The sequence below is a fragment of the Lactuca serriola genome, chromosome 8 (genome assembly GCF_051521515.1).
Source record: "Lactuca serriola cultivar US96UC23 chromosome 8, Lser_US96UC23_V15, whole genome shotgun sequence".
In the NCBI taxonomy this organism is placed as follows: domain Eukaryota; kingdom Viridiplantae; phylum Streptophyta; class Magnoliopsida; order Asterales; family Asteraceae; genus Lactuca; species Lactuca serriola.
Genome location: NC_136415.1, coordinates 41,591,333 through 41,606,164, shown reverse-complemented (window position 1 = coordinate 41,606,164; position 14,832 = coordinate 41,591,333). Strand labels below are relative to the sequence as shown.

The window sequence follows — 14,832 nt, the reverse complement described above, 5'->3', positions numbered from 1 at the left end:
TGTATTTTCTTTGACTCATACTTCAAAACTCTTAGATATGCATTTTTAATTTTCTTTCAAGTTATATGTATTATTTTTAACATGTATTATACTTTTTCCTTTTATTCAAATTAAAAGAGTCAAAAGAAAAAGCATACATATCCCACGTGGCACCACCCGTATTTTGAAAATCAAACCAGTCTTTGCGGGATTTTGGCAACACTTGCACTTAACTACTTAAAGTCTGCAACCCCCCTTCCCCTCATCTAATCCCCACTACAAGTCGCTTCAGTTCATATAAACAGAAAAAACTCATGTACACACCAGCTAGTTTTCTTCTTCCACACCGACAACCTCTCCTCTGATCTCTCTCCTCCATCCTCCGCCTCTTCACCGGCGTCTTCCATTTTCTCCGTTCACCAAAACACCAAGTTGCACTGACTCACAGGCAAGTAAGTATTTCCATCGCTGTTCCTACTTTGCGTTAGAATTTTCAACTGATAGTTTTCATCTTCACGTTCCTCATTGATTTTTTTTTTTTCCGGTTATCGGCTACAATGTTTGATAGAGATATATGATTCTGTGTTAATTTAAGAGCAGATAGCTCCTTGTGATCCATTACTTGTAGGGCACGATGTGTGTTTATTTACTGTGTTTTTAGATAGAACTGATGTAACTGAAACTGAAATCAAAGCCGTTTGAAACCTCGAGATCTGCGTCTCATTATTCGCTACAATCCCGTTTATTTGTCGTTGTTCTTATTCTAATTCTTCTTCCATACCATGTTTCCTTGCAAATCCGTATGAATTTTCGCGATTTATATATTTTGATCGTTGTTGAAACAATCAAACATGGAACAATAGCCACCGGCTGCATTAAATGCTTTACCTCTTGTCCAGGATTACACCAACCAAGCCACTGGTCATTATTTTCCGACACGAAACAACAATTATTTTAATCTATTATCGGTATATAACTTTAAATTTCAATTCGACTCAATTATTTCACATCTGGTGTAATATAATCGTACAATTATTATATCTATCTGGCTTCTAATTGGAAGCGTTGTTTCCGATATTTGCAGATGATAGGGCCGGCTGATAAGATGTTACCTGTAACCTACTCAAACTCCTCCGCCGCCGTAGACGGAATATCGCCGTCGTCATCGTCGGATCAATCACGCCGGAGCAAAAGCAGATTCATCAGTAAACCTTCATGGCTCCTACTCTCGATATCTGGTGCGTACCTTTTCCTCAGAGTTTTGTCAACTAATTTGAAATAATTGCGATTTGTGCTTTTTTCATCGATTATTTTCTTGGAATCTGGATTGAAAAGTTAAAAAGTACAAAAGTTTATTGAATTGAATTGCAAATGAAGATTTTTCACACGTGTTCCGATTAATTAGTGATACTTACTAATCATTAACGTAATCACTTAAATGCTTAAAAAATATTTCGTACTCATGTTAGCCTGTTGTTACATGATTATTTGTCAATAACTTTACAGTGTTGTTTGACATTTTCAAAGGTACATAAAATTATTTAAAAAAAATTAAAGAAAAAAAACAAGCTTTAAATAAATAATAATAGGGAATTTCTGCTTTGGCAAGCATCCAATGTTTCAAAAGAGTAATTCAAGGACAACATTATATTTTCTGGTGTCTGTTGAGTTTTTTAATTTGTTTTCACATTGTTGTAGTGCATTTAATTTTAGATATATACTGAAAAGGAATGGTAAAAAAATTTGATTTTATATGGACGGCTGAGATTTGCCAGAAATATATATAATTTATGATGAAAATTTTATTTATTAGTTTGACACGGAAACGTCTACTCAATGGGGTTACTTTCAGCGGGGCTATATAATAGGACACTGACATACTGCAACACTATTATTTTTATTTATTTCACATAATTTAGCCTATTTTTGTTTATTTTGTTTTTTTTTAAACTTGTACCTTGAAGAAAATCACAAAAAATAGCATTCAGGGGAAAATTGTTAAAATATAATTTGTTGACAAAATTATGTAAATGGTCCTGTTGTGAAATTACTTGATTAGTGATTAATTTGTGTAAAGTGTAAAAAATGTGTCATTTTGTTGAAAAAGAATTCAAAATGTTTGTTATTTTTGTGATTTTATTGAATTGGTCAAATATTAGAAATGAAAAAAAGAGAAAAATAGACGTTGGCAAAAGCAATTATTCTTTTAGCTGCTGGGCAAGAATCTTTCGGATTTTGAATAAGATATTGGAGGGATTGGTTAGACTGGGGTGTATGTACTCGAAAATAATTTTTATGAATAGTCGCTTTCATCTTTTTCCTTAACTTTTTTATTTTTCTGATTCCAAAAGTAAAATAATTTCTATATTTAATGCCATGAAACAAAATGTTCTGATCCAAAAGGGACTGTAAATTTAGAAACTTTTTTACTTTATTTTCAAATTTTGAAATTACCTTATGGGACTTTTTCTTCTTTTTTCTGACTTTTCTTTTTCACGATTTCGTTAAATATATTTTTTTTCTTGAGTGTTTTCTATTAATTTAAAGTTGAATATAATGAGTAAATATGTGATTTGCTAAAATACTTGTAACCTTAACAAATGAAAGTAATTGCATTTACTTTCATTTAATAATGTGTCATATAATGTTATTTGACTTTAATTTAATAATATCTCAGTACTCATTATAGTTTTTTTCTTGCTCAAGAAAATTTAAGATACGATGAATTAATTATGTCTACTGTTATTATTACAATTTCATCAACTTTTTAATCGGAAATATTCAACGTAAAAATAAAACTCAATTTTTACACCCAATTTGTTATTAAAATATTCCAATTAAACATATTTTCTTATACTGTTTGGCATTTGATGTTTTACTAAAACGATGGATTAAATAATTATTTTTAAATTAATATATTTTACTAACAATTTTGCCAAATCAGATATGGAGGATAAAATACAATCAATCAACGGAGAAGACAAGCCAGACACCTTCGGCGAACGCGCCGATTTCTACTACCGGAAACGCCCTGAACTTCTCTCCCTCCTCCACGACCTCTACAATCGCTACCTTCACTTAGCCGATCGCTACACCCGCACTCTCTCCAAACACCACCACCACCACCACCATGAATCACAACCACCAAGTCCAATTTCAATCCACACCACCACCACCAACGATTTCTCCGACGACGCTCAAACAACCTCAATCTCCTACCAACCCCCTGAAAAACAAACTCCCTCAGATCTCGTAATATCCGAACTCGTAATCAAGTTTGTCGAATACGATTTCATGGTGGATGAGTTAAAGGTGTCCGATTCGATTCAGGAAGAATCGAGGAAGAAGATCGAGTTACAGAAAAGTTTGTTAGACGTTTTGGAATCGGAGCGTGTAGTGTTAACAAACGAAAACTCTCGTCTCGCTTCGGAATCTCTCTTCATGAAACGTAAAGCCGGTGAGCTTGCTCGATGTGTGTTACTCGAACGAACCGAAGATCAACGTGTGTTCATTCTCAGCCGTAAGATCGACGATCTTCAAGGTCAGATCTATGAATTGGAGAAACGAAACAAAGAGTATTACGAGAAGTTAATGAAACAAGGTAGTAAGGGAACCGAAGGAAAGAAGAGTAATATTAGTATTAATATAAAGCGGTTGATGGTGGGAGGTGGTGGTGGTGGTGGCGGTGGTGGAGGAGGTGGTGGCGGGTGGAGTAGTAGTAGTGTGAGTTGGAGTGGTGGGGAAGATGAGATGGGTTGTTCGATGAGTAGTACAAGTAATAGCAGCACATGTACAAGTCTGGCGCAGGTGATGAAGGACAAGAAGGGTCCACGTGGCGGGGTGGGTGGGAAGAAGGTTAGTGGGTGGTGGGACCGGGTGAAGAAGTTTGATATGTTTATGTGTGGGCCACATCTTGATGTTACTTGCTGACGTGGCTTGGTTTAGTAGTGGTAATCAGCAATCAGTAATTAGTAATTACTAATTAGTATGTAGTATTATGGAGTATGGATGTTGTCTCTTTTGTTCAAATGCCATATATTGGACATTGTTACCTCTGTAATGTTTGAAAATTTACAGTGGTATTGTTTTTGTTAGTTAAATGTTTATATGTCGTATGTTATTTGAAATACTATATTTTGTTTTGAAATTAAAATTTGATCAAGACCTTGTGAATCCATTTAGGATGAGTTATGACTTTTGTGATCACTTATGACATAGGTATCATAAAATAGACATTCCCTTAATGCATTTGAGATATTCCCTTCAATAGTTTGAGATTGACTTTGGTATCGGGGGTAAAAGTATATGTATTTTGTTAGTGAAGTTGCTGATTTACACTTTGATGGTGTTTGGAAATGTTTCTTTCACCAATTATTATATTATTATATTATATATTAATTAGAAAGTTGCTTATAAATAGTAACTTTTCTTGGTTTTGAACTTTTGCCGAAAATGTTTTTATAAATAGACAAAACTATAAAATTGGTCCTTGTGGTTTGCGAAAAACTGTGGATAGGGTCCAAAAAGTTTTCAACTTGCATGAAAGGTCCAAAATCAAAAAATTCCTTTGATTTTGGTCCAAAAAAATTTGAAAAGACGATTATGCCCTTTTATTTTCTTTTTTGTATTTTTATATTTATTCTAATACTGTTTTATATTAAAAATAAAAAGAAAATGAATAAATTATCCCCCACCCACCCTTCACCATTCTCTCTCTCTCTCTCTCTCTCTCTCTCTCTCTCTCTCTCTCTCTCTCTCTCTCTCTCTCTCTCTCTCTCTCTCTCTCTCTCTCTCTCTCTCTCTCTCTCTCTCTGTGCAATTTAAACTAGATACACACTGTTTGATCTTGAAAAGGAATTAACAGAATCAAAACAAAACGAAGAAGATGTGAAGCTAAAATTACGATTGACAGAACAAGTCGTGTTTATCATGGAAAAAGCAGCAGAAGTCGTTTGGGGTCGATTTTGGAAACCGAGAATGCTTCTGTTGTGCTCAACATCAACTCATTCAATTGAATCTCAATAGGTTCAATCACAGAGAAGATGGATTTAAGTTAAAACTTGAAAATGTATCAAATTATTGAACACAGAAGACGCTTCAATCGAGAAACTCGATAGAAAAATCATCCAGCTTGTTGCAGATAATCTTGAAATTTTAAGTATGAGAGAAAAATCTGAATCTCTAGGAGAACAATTCAACGAATCAGAATCTAACCTGAAGAATGCGAATTCAACAAAGGAATCGATTCAAGAACATGTAAGAGAAATAGAAAGCATTATAAAGTCATTAAAATATAAATTTTACACAACAGAAGCTAGGGCTAAAACAACCGAAGGGAAGGTAGCTCAATTGTCCGATTCAAGCATTAAATTAACTAACGAATTAGGGTTTCCGAAAGGAAGCCATGAAAGCATCTCCAAGAAGATGACTATACTTGAAAAACAATCGAGAGAACTCGAGCTTCGGTTATAAAATGCAAAGGGGTCTTCTGAATCATTCAAGAACAACAAAACGTGATGTATTTTGTACTGGTGGCAGTGGAAATGAAATCCAACTTTTTATTAATAATCTCTTCATTCACCTATCTCTTCTTCTCAAGAACACCATCTTTAGAACCAGAGGAAAATTGGTAGAGGAGGATGTCGTCCCTGAGCAATCGAACAGGAAGAAGAGGGTAATTCGAACCCTAGGATGTATAATGATTTTGTAGTAGGCGTAAAAATGGGAAAAACCAAAAGAAAATGTTGAATGATTTTTGGGAGGGATGGTCGTAGAAGATGAATTAGGTGATTGTTGTGTGTGTGTGTGAGAGAGAGAGAAAAAAAGAAAGAGAACGATGATGGTAGATGGGGGATAATTCTTTCATTTTCTATTTATTTTTAATGTAAAATAGTATGAGAATAATTATAAAAAATACAAAAAAGAAAACAAAAGGGCATAATCGTCTTTTCAAGTTTTTTTTGGACCAAAATCAAAAGAATTTCTTGATTTTGGACCTTTCATGCAAGTTGAAAATATTTTGGACCCTATCCACAGTTTTTCGCAAACCACAAGGACCAATTTTGTAGTTTTGTCTTATAAATACTATATATGTTTTCAGTTTTAAAGTTTTACTACAAATGTTTTGGATTTTGGCATATTTACTCCTTATAATTTTTTAATGTATAGAAAAGGTCCTTATAAAATTTGTTTTTATAAAAAGAGTCTATATATTTAAGATTTTCGTATGTTGACAGGTTTAGGTGCTGTTCGTTTTTTGGAAAAAATCTCTTCAAACATTTTATTGTTGCGCGGCGTAGTACACGCGCAACACTTTTCATCTCGCAGCTGTTTGTTTTTAAAAGTTTTCTGAGTCAAAAACCTTTGTGCGTGCTCTGTTTGGGTTTGGCGCAACACTTGTACTGTCTCTTCCAACCTCTTCTTCTTTTTTTTATTGCTGAAATTTTGATTATATGTTGTTAAAGTTTTATTTCACATTTTTTTTTCGTTTATTCTTATTGAATTTATTTTTCGTTTTTTTATATTCAATAATGATAATTTCTTGATTAAATATCATTATTTTTTACTAAAATATCTTTAATTTTTGTTGAAATATCATTATTTTTTACTGAAATATCATTAATTTTTACCAAAATGTTATACATTATTAAATTTTACGTATTAAAAAGCTATTTTCGGTTTATAAAATTAGTTTATTTTAAATTTTTAATATCTGCAATAATATGTAGATGTTAAAAAACCAACACGCTTCTTATTACAGTCTGTAGAGGGTTACAGAGATGGTCCGCAAACTTTATTAATTTTTGTTTCCGAAAACCAAACAGTACCTTAGTCTCTATACAGAAAACAAATTACAAAAAGGTTTTCCTAAATTACCAAAAATGTCATTGTGTATTTTTTTACATAAATGATCCATGTGTTTAAAAATTAAAAAAATAATCCCTAAATAATAGAAAATTTGCAGATTACTCCCCTGCACGTCCCCATAATATATTGTCATGTTCTTACTCAATTTTTTTTGGGTTTCATGCTTTCGCCATATGAAATTTGTGTATTTATATGTTTGCTCCCGTACACCTTTTATGTCAAAAACACTTTTGAATTTTTTTATTTATAAATGTTTTAGGCAAAGCTTGAATCACCTACTAGTTAAAAGATTAAATCATATCCTACCAACCAACTGTTACTTTCCCTAAAAATCTACATACAAATCCATAAATTGAATAGATAAATTTAAATCTCTTAACAAATCGGTAAATAAATTTACATTTAAGGAATTTACATATTTATTTCCTAAAATGAGACCAATAATTACCAATTTTTTGGTAAATTGATAAAGATTGCAATTGTATATAATCGTCAACAAATTGTTTCTCAAATATCATCTTTTTTTGCGATTGATCACTTTTTATATATTCCTTTTCCAACTCTGTTTTTTTCAATTCCAACATTCCTGTTCTTGCAGTTGGGATATCAACATTCCTGTTCTTGTCAACAAAAGTTTAATAGCTCAAATAAGTCCATGAAATTATTGCCCCTTCATTATGAATTATTTTTTCTGTTTGAAGTCATCGTATCATTATCACAAACTTTATTTGTTTTTGGATAATCGTTTCTCTTGGTTGGATCATGTTTCTGGCTTTATTTATTGAGAGTAACAACAGTTATGAAACTTTTATTTGCAAAAAGAAAAAGAGCAAAAAGCTAAACTTTAAATGTAATCTTGAGTGGCTCGTCAACTAAAACAACAATTTTACAAAAAGAAAAATAAACAATGTTAGCAATGCTAAAGATCACAATAAAAAGAAAAAGACACCGAACCAAAGATAACAACGAATTAGGGTTTTTAGGGATAAACACCGACTTGATTCCATCATATTCTCGAATTCCTTTATCATATCCTACGACATGATAGGCCATTTTTGTGGGGTTCGGATCTGGTTCAAAATTCTAATATAAAACCAAAAATTTAAAATAAAAGGGTAAATGGCACAAAAAACACTCGTTTTACACATAAATTTGATTTTGACACCGTGTTTTTTTTGTGTCAATTTTGACACTGTGTTTTCCAATTTGTTACAATTCTGACCACTTGACCGGTTAACCAGGTTACATGCTGACATGGCATGATACAGTGTCAGTTTTTTATGACGTGGCATGCTGACATGATATGCTGACGTGTTAAAATTGAATTTTTTTCTCACAAAAGACACTAAGTTTTCATTTTTTTCGATTTTCACACTAAATTTAATTTTTTCTTTCAACTTTGACACTATATTTTTTTTGTTCCAAATCGAACATCATTTTTTTCCAATTTTGTTCAATGTTGACAATTTTCTATTTGAAACCGTATAAATATTTTTTTAATACATTTAAACCGTATAAATATGTTTTTTTTTTCATTTAAAAACCATAGTTTTGTATAAATATATTTTTTTACACTCAAACCATATTTTTATGTATAAATATGTATTAGTTATATAAAAATTGTATTTTATATTAAATATGCAACTTTAAATGTGTTTGGAGGTTTGGAGGCGTGTAGTCGATCAAAACTCGGATATCAAGTTTGCAACTCATCAAATTTTTACATCTTATTAGAAGCTTATGGTTAGTTTGATTCTCATGATATAACTAATGCTTTGAATGTAAGAAAAAAGACACCTTGTATTTAAATAAAAATGTGGTTTTTAAACGAAAAGAATATGTTTATACAGTTTAAAATGTAATAAAAAAATATATTTATACGGTTTCAAATGGAAAATAGACAAAACTGAACAAAATTTGATAAATGATGTTCGATTGAAACAAAAAAAAACATAGTGTCAAAATTGAAATAAAAAAATTAAACTTAGTGTCAAAATCGAAAAAAAGTGAAAACTTAGTGTTTTTTGTGGAAAAAAAAGCAATTTTGACACGTCAGCATATCATGTCAGCATGCCACGTCATCAAAACTGACACGTCAGCATGTAACCTGGTTAACCGGTCAAGTGGTCAGAATTGTAACAAATTGAAAAACACAGTGTTAAAATTGACACAAAAAAAACACGATGTCAAAATCAATTTTTTGTATAAAAAGAGTGTTTTTTGTGTTATTTACCCAAAATAAAATATAAAATGATGTTTAGTTATTCAAAACAAAGAGCAGTAGATTATAATATTTCTCCCTTGCAATTTATATATATTACAATAATAGTCCTTACATTATTAGCCAATATCATTATATTTTCATATTGTCAATACTTACCTATAAAGGTCCTTCAAATGAGAACCATTTTGCAAAAAAAGTAGTTCTTTTTACAATAATAGTCCTCACACTATTAGCCAATTACCATATTTTGTCATTGTAGATTTTAAATTTTGGGCTTTTGCACATAAGTTCTACCTAATTAAGAAATATATTGTCTAATAAATGATACGATGTATTTCTCTATTGTTATTCTAACAAAATATAACGTCCAACGAATGAGTATATCAAAATAGGTGAATATAAGGAGTATAACTCTAACAAAAATTTATTTTACAATTAAAATATAAAATGAAAATTTCGGTGTTCTAAAAAGACTCCACAAAAAAAAAATCTAAAAATGGCAAAGTGGGCTTATAGTGTGACATATGTGGTGTGACCTTGTGCGTCTAAACTCTAATATTGCAAAAGCATTCCAAAAATTTATATTAATTTTCATTGAATTTTTAGATGTGAAATTGAACAAAATGGTAGAATATTCATTTTACAATGGATTTGGTATAGAAAGATATATGTATTAGAATGCTGGATAGTCCTTCTTGACGTTTCTATAACTAGAGTGCATATTGAAAATTTTTAGTAATTTTCCATTATCTTCTTGTATGTTCAACCAATTCATTTTCTTTTGTTAAACCAATTCATTTTCTTCTCTTTACGAGTCCCTGCCAATATTAGCTTGCGCAAAAAAAAAAAGAGTCAAGAGGGCTTGGTTGAGTCACATGTGTTTAACAAACATTAGTTTTTTCACAAGCAAATACATGACTCAAAACACATCTGCTAATTGTAGCATGCTTCGTCCTTTATTCTCTACTCTGAAAATGACGATTTCCTTCATAAATTTATCATTTTTACTTAAATATATTGCAATTAAATATGTATTGACATTATTAATAGTTATTATAAAAAAAAATTATAATATGAAATGAATGAGTTTTCTTTCATCACACATCTAATAGTTAGCACATGAAGGACAATTATCGTGTATAGTATGGATCTTTTTAAACTCTGCCTACATTTTTGCGTTCAATAAGTAGAAACAAAGTTTGCTGCTCTACAGGTGACCATATTCGTTCAATTGTATCGACCATTTATCCTTCTTTTGAAAACCATCTTAATATTATGTCCGCTTTATATAACTTTGGGGGTGTTTGAGATTGCTTTTCATGCTAAAAAGTTCTTTTGACAAAAATCATTTTTGATTTTTTGGCTTTTTACAAAAGATAGTTTTAAAATGTGTTTGGTTCATCTTTTGACTTTTCAAAAGCTAAAAACCCAAAAGTTGCAAAAAGTCACAAATTCATGACTTTTCAAAAGCTTATTTTTGTTCTGGCCAAAAAATTGTTTTAAAAGAACTTCTTGAAATGCCCAAACATCTTTTTTAACTTTTAGCTTTTTGGAAAAGCTAAAAGTTCTAAAAGTCATTTTAAAAGATTTTCCAAACACCCTCTTTATATGTATCTCTTTTATATGTTCCCCGCGTTTTACATGGGTCATAATCTAGTTCTTTATTATACTACTACTTCAAATGACACAGACATCCATTAACATGTCCCATCTTTGGCCATTTCCTAAACTTCGACCATCTTTTTTCCTTTTTAACATCATCGAAACCAGTGGTGGATGTATGATAAAATCTTAGTGTTGGCTCACATGATTTTAGGGTTGACACGTCGTAAAATTTATATTACGTCGAAAGTTTTCGAAAAAAATTTCACTATGCTTTAAAATTTAAGGGGTTGCACTGGTCACCCCAGAAACCCCCTATATCTGCCACTAAATGGAACAATAAATATTTTTGTTTCTGTTATGGTCAATGATCACCTGTAGTGTTACGATCCGCAACAAGATTGAGTAACATTAAAATAGTTATAGATAAAACACTTTATGATCCCAAAATTCGGATCACCATGTAGCAAAACTTCTAATAATGTTCACAACCAGAGGCGGAGCTTCAACGTTTGCTTCGGGGGGGGGGGGGGGGGGCGAAAATATAATATGTAAAAAAATTGTTAAGCAGGGGGGGCCACAGCCAAAATTTTATATTTTTGGGCAAAAAATGTATAAAATGAAATTATGAGGGCTGTTTATAACTAAAAAATCAGAAGGGGGGCACAACCCCCCTTGCCCTTATAAAGCTCCGCCAATGTTCACAACCATATGATATAAAATAGTTATAGATAAAACACTTTATGATCCCAAAATTCGGATCACCATGTAGCAAAACTTCCAATAATGTTCACAACCATATGATATGTAGTAGTTTATACCTCGGTGTGAGGTTCGTTTGAGAAAGTGTAGAATTCCAATATCATAACGAACAAAACAACTTCTATCTAGTGGTATCAAATTCAAGCATAACACCATATTAGGTAGGCCTGACTATGGAGCGGGTTTGACCCTAACTTAACAATTATATGGGTTTGAAGCATAATTTTTGATCATTTACACGTTGAAGACCCGTACGCGCTAACCCTTTTATTAAAAGGGTCGGGTATGGATCATCATTGATCCGCTCCGTTTATAAACCACCACGTATAAATTTTAGAATTATATATTTATATTTTATACCACCTAAAGTTTACTTTTAATTCTATTCGAAAGTCCAAAGAGAAAATGCCAAAGACTAAACTGTTTTTACATAGGTCTCGAGGACTCGATTTCTAAAATTCCAATCATCTACTAAGAATCAAGATGTCATTCATTTATATTTCATAAAGCAATCACCAATTTTATTCGTATATCAATAAAGTCAATTATCAACCGGAAGAAAATATGTAATTGCTATTCTTTATCAATGCAATCGACGGTCAAAAATTCCAATCATCTACTAAGAATCATGATGTCATTCATTTATATTTCATAAAGCAATCACCAATTTCATTCGTATATCAATAAAGTCAATTATCAACCGGAAGAAAATATGTAATTGCTATTCTTTATCAATGCAATCGACGGTCAAAAATCAATCTGAAGTTACTGCAATAATGATTTTAATTCCAATCGAAAGTCCTCGAGTACGTAATGTGTTTTCTAAATCAACATTTGTTTTATTTGATAAATGTTATTTTAAGATTTATGAAAAATGTGTTTGATTACTCAAAAAACCTACGGGTTACGGGGCGGATTTGGATATATGTAGATTCGGTGGATAAGGGTAATCGTTTTGCTATTCAAAACCTACAGGTTATAGAGTGGGTTTGAATCGGATTTTGAAATTTGTTAAAACGGTTTGGATCAAAATCGATTCGCTCCAAACCGGCCCCATTACCAGGTCTAAAATTAGGTAGCTTTAAGAAATTAAATAATTACACGGTGGTGTAATGTTTACATGGCGGCGTATTTTTAGTTACATAGCCCATAGGGGTAAGCAAAAACGCACTGCAACTAAAATTAACCGTAAAAACCGCAACCGCTAAACCGCAACTGTAATAAAAACCGATGGTGATGTCTTATGTTTTTCAAAAACTATAAATTTGCGGTGTGGTTATTAGTTTTCAAAAACCGCAGCGCACCGCATATATTATATACAACTTTTATATTAATTATTACTCCCTCCATCCCAAAATTATTATCCATGTTTGACTTCTTAAGTCTATTTTATTCAACTTTGACCTTAAATAATTTACTTTTTGTTATATAACTTTTTATGCAAGATATATGAATAGATTTGTAACGCCCCGTCTCTGGTATGTTGTCCCCGTGGAATTTATTTAGAAGTTTTATTGTGGGACTCGGCGAGTCTATGGCCTGACTCGTCGAGTAGGGTCGAGTTTTCGAGCACGTGTTAGTAGGCGACTCGACGAGTCCATATTCGGGACTCGTCGAGTCTGCCTGTCTGGAAGAACCCTAAATCCCCGGGTTGCTCACTATTTAAGCAATGCTTTGTGCCCCAAACTCGCCTCCTTCACCCTCAGAGAGCTGTGAGAAAACCCTAATCCATCCCTTATTTGTTTTAAGTGCTTTTGTGTGGATTTTGAAGGCTTGAAGAAGAAGAAGAAGAAAGGAGCAAGGAGAAGAGGTGTGGAGCAAAGATCCAAGGGCAAAATCAGAGTTCATTGAGGTATTTCTCGGATTCCTTCTGTTTTATGCTTTAGATCTTCATTAGAACTCTTCTAGGGCTAGTTTGATGCATTCTCTAAGCCGTATAGTTGTATGGATGCCTTTATGGGACGAGATATCCCTAGATCTGTTCGTTTAGGAGTTGTAGAGCCCGGATCTGTTGCCTTTTTGGAGATGCCTTGCATAAGAACCCTAGATCTAGCCTTTATTATGCTTTTTGAGCCTTATTATCTTCTTGGTCGCTTTTGGGCACGTAAAGATAAAATCTTTACGTGCTAACCGAGTTAAGGAAGCCCAGATCTATAAGTTTCAGCCGCTGGATTCAAGCAGAATCGAGTGTAGAGTAGCTGCATGGCTATGACTCGGCGAGTCGGAAGAACGACTCGGCGAGTCAAGTCGCGAGTCCCGTTTTTCCCCTTTTTGAGTGATGACGAGTGGAAGCCTGTGAGTAGTAGAGTGGACTCAGTGAGTTGGAGAGCAGACTCAGTAATGGAGGGACTCGACGAGTTGTTCATACAACTCGGCGAGTCCAAGGCAATCTTCTTAGCTCAAGAACAACTCGTCGAGTTGTTCATATGACTCGGCGAGTCGGATGAAGATTGTCTGAGTTCTTGGATCGAGAGAGTACTCGTCGAGTCGATGCCATACTCGACGAGTAGCCACGAGTAGGGTTGAGAAATGAGACTAGAGACTCGGCGAGTTGGCGGCCCAACTCGGCGAGTTAGGTCAACTGTGGGTTGACTTTGACCGAGAGGGTTGACTTTGACTGGAGAGTTGACATTGACCGAGGGTAAAAGAGTCATTTTACCCCAGTACAGTGATTAGCCTTTGATTGAGTGTGCTTATGGACTTGTAGCCGGGGGAGATACCAGAGCAGCAGCAGTTAGCTTCCAGAGCCATTCACACAGCAGCCAGTTCACGAGGTGAGTCTCCTTTCAGTAGGAACGGGTCTACGGCCACAATGCCGGCCCGTTTAGTTAGCAGTAGTCCTGGACTTTGGTCCGATGCAGTAGTTAGAGTGCTTGATGTCTTTGTGATTCAAGCATGTTTGTGTTATGTGTTCCGGACTCTGTGCCGATGCAGTATGCAGTATATGTGATTATAATAGTTGATATGTGTTATGCTAGGCCATGATCAGCCAGTCCCGGACTTCGGTCCGATGCAGGGGACAAGGTCCCAGTCAGTTCCGGACTTCGGTCCGATGCAGCTAGTTCCGGACTTCGGTCCGATGCAGTCAGTTCCGGACTTCGGTCCGATGCAGTTAGTTCCGGACTCTGGTCCGATGCAGGGGACAAGGTCCCAGTCAGTTCCGGACTTCGGTCCGATGCAGCTAGTTCCAGACTTCGGTCTGATGCAGTGGGCAAGGCCCAGTATGTGCTTTATATGTATTGTATGGTATGTGGTAGTTTGGGGGAGCTCACTAAGCTTCGTGCTTACAGTTTCAGTTTTGGTTTCAGGTACTTCCGCAAGCGAAGGGAAGAGCTCGGGATGATGGCATCGCACACACCACAGCTTCAGTTTTGTCCTGGGAGTTGATTTGGTTTTCT

At 33.8% G+C, this 14,832-nt stretch overlaps 1 protein-coding gene across 3 annotated transcripts; it reads left to right on the top strand.

Moving 5' to 3' along the window:
- Positions 1-221: 221 nt before the first annotated feature.
- Positions 222-4,079, top strand: LOC145068343 (kinase-interacting family protein-like). 3 transcript variants are annotated; one of them, XM_079015298.1, is made up of 4 exons: positions 222-431; positions 879-947; positions 1,064-1,217; positions 2,924-4,079. In XM_079015298.1, exons 3-4 carry the CDS (start codon positions 1,064-1,066, stop codon positions 3,907-3,909), a joined length of 1,140 nt encoding a protein of 379 aa, XP_078871424.1. In that variant the 5' UTR covers positions 222-431; positions 879-947; the 3' UTR covers positions 3,910-4,079. The 3 variants fall into 3 exon arrangements, with proteins under 3 accessions (XP_078871424.1, XP_078871423.1, XP_078871422.1); XM_079015297.1 differs by lacking the exon at positions 879-947 and having other exon boundaries at positions 222-427; XM_079015296.1 differs by lacking the exon at positions 879-947.
- Positions 4,080-14,832: the final 10,753 nt, after the last annotated feature.

Excerpts from the sequence above, each read along its gene's own strand:
- LOC145068343 (XM_079015297.1), top strand. The coding sequence starts at position 1,064 with ATGATAGGGCCGGCTGATAAGATGTTACCTGTAACCTACTCAAACTCC. Across the intron at positions 1,218-2,923 it reads GCTCCTACTCTCGATATCTG|ATATGGAGGATAAAATACAA; the intron begins GTGCGTACCTTT and ends TTGCCAAATCAG.